We start from the raw sequence: 10,248 nt of genomic DNA on the forward strand, positions 1-10,248 counted from the left end.
AGTTCATGTTCTTCATCCAAACTGTAATTATTCATGCTTGTATCGGGGACTAAATTCTCGTTCGTGCAACAATAAGGTTTGTTTTTGAAATAAAGTTCAAAAAATGAATAAGGTTCAAAAGTATATAAAATCACAAACCGCAGCCTTTGTTGGCGTTAACATTGTAAGGTTCTTCACTACTGTAATGATTTGGTTTATAGTAGTAGTTTCTCTGTTTGGGAGTATTGAGTTAAGGTATAAATAAACAGATTTGGGTGTAATTGATATAAGAGTTGCTTTTATATGAGTCAGATTTGGCTTGATTCGCTTGTTATAGTGATCACCACATCTTTTAAAGTAGATCAGACTGTTTTGATCAAGGTAAAATAAAAAAAAAGGATAAAAAGATAAAATAAAAAGGGGTTTTACAATGAAGTATGATAGCTTCAAGGGACTTCTTGTTCTTGATGTTAAATAAAATAAGAGATAATTTGCCTCTTTAAAAGAATATTTATTTGATAAAAAGAAAAAGTAAAATAAAGTAAGTTAAAAGTGAAGTAGGTAAGAAGTGAAGTACTGTAGCGGACAAAACTGGTGCACAAAAATGAAAATCAGTATTGCATCTCCGCCATATGTCTGCAACTTTTGTGACATATATTGGTTTTTGACTGTAAATTTGCGGATGACTTTTTTTATTTTGCGGACAATGATTTTTATTTAGCGGATAATAAATTTCATTTTGCGGATGGTACATTTTTAAAGCATTGGCTCAAGGGCCAGACATCTATCGAAAAACGAATATGAATGATTTATCCAATTTACACAATCATCAACTGATACAGTTTTAGCTGATTCAATAATTCTCGTGCTTAGATTGTCATTTGAATTCAAGCAATCTCTCCTAATTCCTCCTTTTACTTTAGACCAGAATAATTCAATAGGATTCAAAAATGGTGAGTAAGGTGGCAAGTATATAACTTTATATCCGCGCGATGCAATTAGGTCTTTAACCTCAGTGACTTTATGAATGGCAGCGTTGTCCATAACAAGATAACGCCCTTTCATATCGAATTGATCCAAAGTGTCCATGACACCGATCAAAAACTCTATGAAATGCTCACTACGAGTACCTATCCTAGCATTTGCTTCAACAACTTCAGCCTTGTCATTTTCTTTTTTTCTTTTCTTGTTACTATTCGTTTTCTTCTGAACAGCCTTTGGCTTACGAAGAGTAAGATCAATCACTCTCTTTTCACAAATAGCGCCAATTATTGATACTGTAATGCCTCTGTTTGCAGGTATTACTGCTTTAGCAGGCATTCCCCTCTTAGATCTGCCAAAGTTTCTACGAATATGCATATTAAAACCTGCCTCATCAATGAAAACACAGTTTTTATGCCAGTTCATATTTTCATCACTTTTCCACTCAAGAATCCTGTCTCTACGTATTTGGAGATTACCAAGAGTATTTCTTGAAGATACAATTGCTTCTAGTTTCTCAAGAGTTAAAGAAGCATGTAAGACGAGATGTCTATGAAGGCCAGATAATGTGATTGATCGGATTTCGCTAAAAGCTTCAAGTAGTGCATCCCTTGCCTGCCAGAGTACAGCCTGTGGGTTCTTCTCATAAAACACGCATAGGAAGTTGGTGTGATGAGGCTGAAGTTTTCTTTCCCAACTTACTCGTTGCTTTCTACCACCTGGCAAGCGTTTTTCATCATCTTCCTTATAAGTTTTTACATAATTTTGTGCTGTTCGCTCAACAATTCCAACAATTGCGCCTGCTTTTCTTGCAGAAAGTCCTTCTTCAATAACAAGATCAAGAAGCTCCTGTACTTGTTCGGGTGAGTAGGTTCTATACGCTCCTCGAGTTTTTTTTGATACAATTTTTTTTCTAGATTGCTTCAAGTCATTCTGAATTTCCACAGTTATTGGTTGCTCTTCTGCTTTTGAATGGTGCTCATTCTCCAAGATCTGACGATATACCTGGTAGCTCTTTAAATCCAAAAGCTTTTTGACTGCCGGTTCAGGCACACTCTCATCTTCATTTGGTCCTTTCCAGTGATGCCATTCTAATTCAGTTGTTTGGTACAAGTCATTTATATTCTCAACTTCCATTGGTTCATAATCTGGAATCTCATCAAAAACATTAAAACAATGCATATACTCTTCTGGTACACTGTAAATAGACATTTTGTAGTGAAGTAAAGCAAAAAAATGAAAAATGCACCATCCGCAAAATGAAATTTATTATCCGCAAAATAAAAACCATTGTCCGCAAAATAAAAAAAGTCATCCGCAAATTTACAGTCAAAAACCAATACCATCTGAAAGGCAATCTAAAATATACATTATGATATGTAAACGGGAACTGTGTCGGACATCCCGCAGGCATAAGGTCATTTTTAGTGATTTTTTGAATATTTCAATTTTCGCCAAAAATATAGTACTTGTCTAGCCTTCCTTCAATTTTCCTCATATCTCTCCCGTTTGCTTTCAGATTTCACAGTATATTAGTGAGCTTTAATAGCTCTTGAAAAATACATAAACCCATGCTTATTTTGTATTTCCCATTGAATTCCCCTTTTTGTTTTTACCCTATTCACTATAACAAAGTACTTGCCTTATATGCTTAAGAAAATACAGTGGCTACCAAAACCGTTCGCACAAAACGTATTTTTTCCTTTCTGAATCTTTTGTGACCTATTGCGCATACAAGATACCATATCTAATACATATTTCCTACGAGTACAAACTCTTGGCTTTCTGATGACGTATAAAATGCCACCCTATGCGCACCCCAACTCGTACCGCGGAGAATCAAATCTCAAAGGCACATTCGAACGGTTTTGGGGCCATATATTTTAAAAGCAAAATGAATTAAAATAAGTTTATTTAATATCCAATATACAGGCCATCAGCCTCAATAACTGCACGACATCGATCGGACATACTTTTAATAAACTTTTGGCATTCTTCAGCCGTGATTTGGTACCAAGTGTGTCCTATACGGTCCCATAGCTCATGTATACCACATGGAGGGCAGTCTTAATTTTTAAACAGCCGTCTTTTAAGTAATTGCCACATGTTTTCAATTGGGTTCAAGTCCGGTGATTGTGGTGGCCATTTCATGACGTAAAACTCTTGCTCATTTAGCCATTTTGATACGACTTTAGCTGTATGTTTGGGGTCGTTGTCCTGCATAAAGATAAATTTACTCGTAGATTTTCCACTTTCTTCCATATACCAGGCCAAAGACTTCATCAAGTCATCTTGTAAAACCTCCAAATAAACGTCCTTTGTCATGTTCTTGCCCACATCCACAATATAGCCTGGACCGTACCAGCTAATGCAGCTCCATACCATTATAGAGCCTCCTCCATGCTTCACTGTCTCACAAACCTGGTGCTTTTTTAACGGTTGGCCTGGCAATTTCTATGCATAAGACTTCCCGTCGGACCCAAAACGGTTGACTTTGGTTTCGTCAGACCATATGACGTTCATCCAAATCGTTACTGTCCAGTCAATGTGCTGACGAGCCCATTGGAGCCTCTTCTTTCTATTTCTTTCATTAATTAAAGGTTTCTTTGGCCTGACAAATGAGACCAAACCAGCATCTCTTAACGCTCTACGTACAGTATTTACAGAAACTGACTTGCCCAAGTTCTGCTCTAACGACTGCTGTGCTTGTACAGCATTTTCGAGACCATCTACTGTTACAGCACGAACGAGATGCTGCTGTTCCCGCTTAGTGAGCGCTTTTGGCCTACCACCTTTGTCAATTCGAGCAGGCAAACCTAACTCCAAACGAATTTTATGAACAGTAGAGGATGATACTTTGACTAACTTTGCAATTTTATGATAAGAAAAACCTTGACGAAGGTAAAACTCGATAGTGTTCTTGCGATCTTCTGTTAATGGTTGCATGTTGGGTAATTACTTGGTAGATGTCGAGATGTCGAAATGAGAATGTGCGAATGACAAAGAAAAAAAGGCAAAAAAATAATGCGCAGTGGTGAATTAGTAAGCAGCGAAAGTTCTGGAAGAATTGGAGGATGCAGTGACTGCGTTTATCGCAATCGAAGAATTCCTCAAGCGTGGCCCCAAAACCGTTCGAATGTGCCTTTGAGATTTGATTCTCCGTAGTACGAGTTAGGGTGCGCATAGGGTGACATTTTATACTTCATCAGAAAGCCAAGAGTTTGTACTCTTAGGAAATATGTATTAGATATGGTATCTTGTATGCGCAATAGGTCACAAAAGATTCAGAAAGGAAAAAATACGTTTTGTGCGAACGGTTTTGGTAGCCACTGTAAGTAACTGTAAAAGCGAAGTTCTGAGATTTCGAATACACTTAGTTCGTATGCCAGCGGATCTTTTTAGGGCAGCAGGAATCTCCAAATAGACAATCAACAGGATAAGAAAGCAAGAAAAGAACATCAAGGCTTGTGACCGTGGTAGTCGACCGGTCGTAGTCAGAAAAATAACTAATGCAATCATCCGCCTAAAGTTTCGACAAGGACCTTTACGCACAGCTTCTGATGCTCAGCTCTTTTTGAGGTCCTTAGGATACAGTATTAGCAAACTGTCAGTCAGAAAGCACTGTAGGAAGCTAGATTTTGAGTCTGGAACTAAGGAATCGAAGATTTTCATTAGCTGTATAAGCCAGAAAAAGCGATGAAAGTGGTATCACGACAAACCATCGCATACTATAAAGGGCTGGAAGTCCATCATCTTTAGCAATGAAAAAAACATGAAGGTTATGAGTGCAGATAGTATACACTAATATTGAAAGCAAGTCGAGCAATCTTAGCGATTTTTCTACGGTGATCAAACAATGAAGCATGCTGGCTGCTCTGTTACATTTTAAGGCTGTATTAGATATTGAGGACCAGGATATTTGTGTCAAGTATACGATGCTATAATAAAGTCATAGGTATACACATGTATTTTGCTTACCACATACCACAAAAGCCTAGGGTATAGTGGTCTAAAATATCGTAATCTCTCGTTTCAGCATGACAATGACACAAAGCACAAGCCAAGGCATGCCACAAACTCAATATTTGATAACAGGGCTTCTGTGCTAAGGCATTAGTCGCAACTAATCCCGGCCTAATTCTTCTTAAGCATACTCGGTGGCAATTGAAGGCAAAGCTATGACGATACGACGCTAGACCAAAAAGGGTAGATTATCTTTTGAAAAGAATAGTTAAAGAGCTGGGCTCTTTTATTGAAAATGATATACACACATACTACTAGCATATGCCAAGAAGAATATTCGATAATATCAAGAGGTGAGATGATTATACAAAGTCTTAGATTTTAGCCACTTTTGCGGTTTTTAGAAAATATAGATTTTTATAAATGAAAAGCATGCTCTTTGCTCAGTTTTAACAATGTCATGCTAGGAATACACGTAAATTACAATGGCTAGCATATCTTCCTTCTAATATAGTTTCATAGCTATTGCAATCACCATGAGCAAGTAATGGTAGTTAAAAGCTGAAAAAAAGTTTTGTGCACCAGTTTTGTCCGCTATTGTAAGTATTTTTGTGATTATTATTTGAGGTTATTTATATGTTTTTGGATTTTATGATTTTGTTCTGTTTTTGGTATTTTGGGTGATTGTTATAACATAAGAGGCGGTTGTTGTATAGTGTAAGGTGGTCGTTGCAAACTGTAAGACGTTCGTTATAAACTGCAAGGATTTAAATTTCGCCGTTTTGTTCTTGCGTGTTACAATGTTCTTCATCCAAACTGTAATTATTCATGCTTGTATCGAGGACTAAATTCTCGTTCGTGCAACTCTATTGTAATTTTTATTGCTTTAATGGCTTGAGATTTGAATAGGCTTTTAGATTGATAATAGAGTTGATAAGAAGATTTGATAAGAGTTTTTAAAGGTAGATTCGTTGCTAATAGTGACCACCAGATCTTGTTGAGTTGATAAGACTTGTTTGTAATAAGGTAATTTGATAAGAGTTCTGAAAGTGTTTACAATGAAGATAATTGGCTTCAAGGGACTTGTCTTGCTTGTATTTTAAGAGTGTTATACCAAAAGATTCAGGGATAAAGATACTTGGTTTATTGATAAAATATATTTATATTGTTAAAAAAGTCAAGTTAAGTCAAGCTAAGTAAAGTTTTTCAAAAAGAGAATAAAAAGCTAGGCTTTCTATAAGCAAAAAATATAAAGTTCAATTTTTACAAAAGTAAAAATATTGACGAAGGTTAAAAAAATCTTGAAGTGGTTAAAAAATATTTCAAAAGGTTAAAAAAATATCAAAAGGTAAAAAATATATCAAATGGTTAAAATTTTGTCAAATAGGTAAAATAATGACAATTTGTAAAGTGGTTTACAAAACGTCAAAAATTAAAGCTTGAAAGTAGTTTCGGAGTTCACATCTTCATAATCTTTTTATAGTAATTAACAAAGGGAATGAAACATATGACACTAGAGTAAAAATAATGTAATGTAATTTTCTTTAATATATTGCTTGTTTGCGGGTTTAGGTTTTTAAGTACGTAAGTTTTGTCGATAGTGACGACCAGATCTTGTTAATAGTAGATCAAACTTGTTAGAATAGGTTAAACTCTTGAGATTTAGAAATAGGTTTACAATGAAGATTATTGACTTCAAGGGACTTCAGTATTTAAAATAGAACACAGACCAAAGGGTTTCAATTGAACGCTTGATGGATTTATTGTTTTATAAAATAAAGAAAATACAAAAAGAATATAAAATTCAAAAGTAAAGTGAAGTGAAGTGAAGTTAAGTAAAAATAGGGATAAGATATAAGGGTATTTATATGTTTTTGGTTTTTATAATTTTATGTTGTGAAATCTTTATATTTCAGGGTTTAGATAGGATTGAGGTAAGTTGTTAATATAATATATCGTGTTTTGAAGAAGGTGCTGAATATAATTTATATCCAAAGAAGTAAAATTGAATAGATGTATGTTTGAGTGTAAGTGACCACCAGATCTTATTAAGTTGATCAGACTTGAATTGAATAAAAAGAATAAAGGTAAAGTAAAGATAAAATAAAAGGGATCTACAATGAAATATAAGTTTCAAGGGATTATTGGTTCTTCCTATTTATACAAATAAAATAAAGAGATATTTGGATTCAAAGGATATTTATTGTGATAAAGTAAGGTAATGTAAAATAATAGGTAAGATAATAGGATAAGATAATAATAATAATTGAAATATTTATAAAAAGATACTGATATTTATATGTTTTTTGATTTTCATATTTTTATGCTGTTTTTGGTTTGTCTTTTGTTTTCTTCTTTTTTTTTTGTTGTCCTTGAATTCCTTTGCTATTAGCATAGCATCGTTTGCTATTGAGATAGCATCTCTCCTATAACCATAGGGGTTTCCTTTTTCGTGTTTCGTGTTGTTATTTTGTAGTATGGTTGGTTTAGTTTGAGTGTTTTAGAGAAGTTTTTCTTGAAATTTTTAAAGTAAGGTACTGTAGTGACCACCAGATCTTTTAATTAAGATCAAATAAAGGTAAAGGTAAAAAAAAAATAAAGGGATCAGGAACTTTTATGAGAAGGTTGCCTGTTTATTGAATAAAATATATAAAATAAAATGTGAGTAGAACTGTACTGTCCTTTTTCTTCATCTAAATAGTTGGGATATTTATATTGTTAATTTTTTTTTTTTCTCTTTTTGACTTTTTTCATTTTTTTGACTTCTTTCATTTTCTTGACTTTTTTCATTTTTTTGACTTTTTTCATTTTTTTGACCTTTCTCATTTTTTGACTTTTTTCATTTTTTGACTTCTTTGTCACAGTGTGTTGTTATTTTAAAGGTTGGCTTGTAAGTTTGAGTGTTAAATTGGGTAAAGTTTGCTTGTAAAGCTTGATTTAAGGTTGTGATTGCCTTGTAAGTTGTTGTTTTGTATGGAATTTAAGCAGATGCTTGATAAGTAGTGACCACCAGATCTTATGTGTAAGATCAATACGATGTTTCTTGATAAAAGTTAAAGTAGAGTAAAAAGTTTAGGTAAACAGGGACTTTCTTGTTAAAGTTTGTTAATTATTGAGTAGAAATATATGATTTATTTTAACTGACTGACCATTTCTTCACAAAAAGATGGGATATATATATATATGTATAATATTTTTTTTTTCTTTTTAGCTTTTCTTATTTTTTTGACCTTTTTTATATTTTCAACATTTTTTATCTTTATAACTTTTTTCATTTTTTTAATTTTTTTTATCTTTTTGACTTGACTCGGCTAATCTCTGTGCATCTTCATTGCCATTTTCGTTACAGTGTTACAATGTTGTTTTTGGTTTTCAAGCAAAAGAGTTGATACTCCGTTTTCAAATAGGTTGTTACGCAAAAGTTCATTTTCTAACTGGCGTGGTACTAAAAAACTTGACTGTATATCTTTCAGTAAAATGCGGACTGCGAGATTCGAACTCGCGCCACTCTCGTGATGACGACCTGAACGTCACGCGTTAACCACTCCGCCAAATCCGCAAACTCCTCGTTGTCGTGCTTGAGAGAGGGCCAACCAGTAGTAGTTTGTTATAAATGTTTTAATAAAAGATATTTGAACTTGAAAGATAATGTTTATTTTCTTAAAATAATAACGAGTATTTATATGTTTTCATAATGGTCTGATGACTTCCTAAAATAATCATATTGCTGCGGTTCATTGCTGCGGTTAAGTTGTCATGGTTACTTGTACAACGGTCTCTGTTCTTTGTCAATGAGCGCGTAATATTCTTTGAGCCATGTACAAGACGCAACTTCAAGACATTTAATGGCGCTTTCCTTTTTAAGGTTCCAGAAGATCTTTGGCGTGGAGTTGGAACAAATCTACGTTTTGCTACGACATCGTGGTAGGTGACTAGTAAATCTGGTTGATAAACTCAACTCGGTTCGCCACTGGAAATAATTGGTGATTGTCAACATCTACAGTCAGTTGTTGCATCTAAAAATCAACGTTTTTGACGTCTTTGATTAAATGAAAAAAATTAACGCTCGCTGTATTGGTCATTTTCGAATTTTGAAAAAAGATTCAGGTGCGAAAAAAATAAAGAAATTGAACAATATTTTTGTTTTTTTTGTAGCGTAAGTATTTATAAAGTTATTCATGTTTTAAAAAAGTGTCTTTTTTTTTTCAAATGATCTTTTTTTGGAAATCCTGTTCCTCTCTATCGTTGAAAGACCGATATCTTCTTTTTTTTATTTTTGAGGGCAAAATGCGGAAATCAAAAGCATTTTGCGATTATTTTGTTCAGAAGAATACATATTAGGAAGGTGGTTTGTGATTTTTAGCTTAGATCATTACAAACGTGTTACAGAACGTAACAAAATAGTCGTGTTTGGGAAAAAAAAATGGCCTGGTAAAAAAAAAGACTAAGTTAAAAAAAAAAAGACGAAGTTAAAAAAAAAGAAAAGAAAAGAGTATAGCTATAAAAAGTTCATTGTTCAAATGAAAACAGTACTCTAACAACAAATATACTTTATAGAAATGCAAATGCTATTACATTATAAAAAAAGAATACGTGTATATTCTAAAAGAATAAAAAATAAAGAAGCTCTGCTAACATTTTGTTACAAGGCAGTTATAATTAACAAATACATACAAAACTTTTTTGCTTATCAAATAAATAGATTGTTTTATTATTTTTTATGACAAATATTGTAAAAGAATATATGTTTTTAAGCTTATACTAGTTCATTACTTACTTTATGTTTGCACATGGGTGTAATTTGTGATATTGGTGAGTAGTTTGTAGTCGATTAAAAGTAAAAATAAAGTGTAAACAGGAAACTGATAATCGATGAGACTCTTGAACCTCTTTATTGAGTGAAGACAGGAGAGAGAGCTCATTAAATACAAACTACGTCTGATTTTATAAAATTAATAATTGAAGAACCGAAGTTGCGCAATGTAAATTACTAAAGTTGTTTATGAGTACTGATGGCTATATAACACGTAGTGTTATATAGAGGTAGTTTTAAATTATATGACATGGAGATCTTGAGTAATCTCACACGACATTTGAGTATTTAATAAGGAAAATACGACATAATTTGCCATTAGCCATTAGCCATTAGAGATGTGAGCAATGGCAACTTTCTTTACCAAAAATATCTTTTCAGTAACAAGCAACAATAAAGTCTGTTATTCTTATTGCTTCATCATGTTGGAAAGAACAACTTTGCTCATGAGATTCATGTTCGTCATCCGAATGTGTCCCATTAGGGATTCCTAATGTAAAAAAAAAAAAAAA

The 10,248-nt window shown here is 33.3% G+C and overlaps 2 protein-coding genes and 1 non-coding gene across 3 annotated transcripts; all 3 read right to left on the reverse strand.

Moving 5' to 3' along the window:
- Positions 1-748: 748 nt before the first annotated feature.
- RO3G_16896 (uncharacterized protein) lies at positions 749-2,172 on the reverse strand (the record flags this gene model as incomplete). The annotated part of the gene is made up of 2 exons (XM_067671480.1): positions 749-763; positions 898-2,172. 2 exons carry the CDS (start codon positions 2,170-2,172, stop codon positions 749-751), a joined length of 1,290 nt encoding a protein of 429 aa, XP_067527581.1.
- A 1,242-nt stretch (positions 2,173-3,414) lies between these two features.
- RO3G_16897 (uncharacterized protein) lies at positions 3,415-3,906 on the reverse strand (the record flags this gene model as incomplete). Its single annotated transcript, XM_067671481.1, has 1 exon — positions 3,415-3,906. The coding sequence occupies one exon, from the start codon at positions 3,904-3,906 to the stop codon at positions 3,415-3,417; it is 492 nt and encodes a 163-aa protein (XP_067527582.1).
- A 4,495-nt stretch (positions 3,907-8,401) lies between these two features.
- On the reverse strand, positions 8,402-8,482 carry RO3G_19223. Its single transcript has one exon. It is a non-coding gene; the product is annotated as a tRNA-Leu (tRNA).
- Positions 8,483-10,248: the final 1,766 nt, after the last annotated feature.

Source organism: Rhizopus delemar, genomic scaffold (genome assembly GCF_000149305.1).
Source record: "Rhizopus delemar RA 99-880 supercont3.23 genomic scaffold, whole genome shotgun sequence".
NCBI classification, from domain to species: Eukaryota; Fungi; Mucoromycota; class Mucoromycetes; order Mucorales; family Rhizopodaceae; genus Rhizopus; species Rhizopus delemar.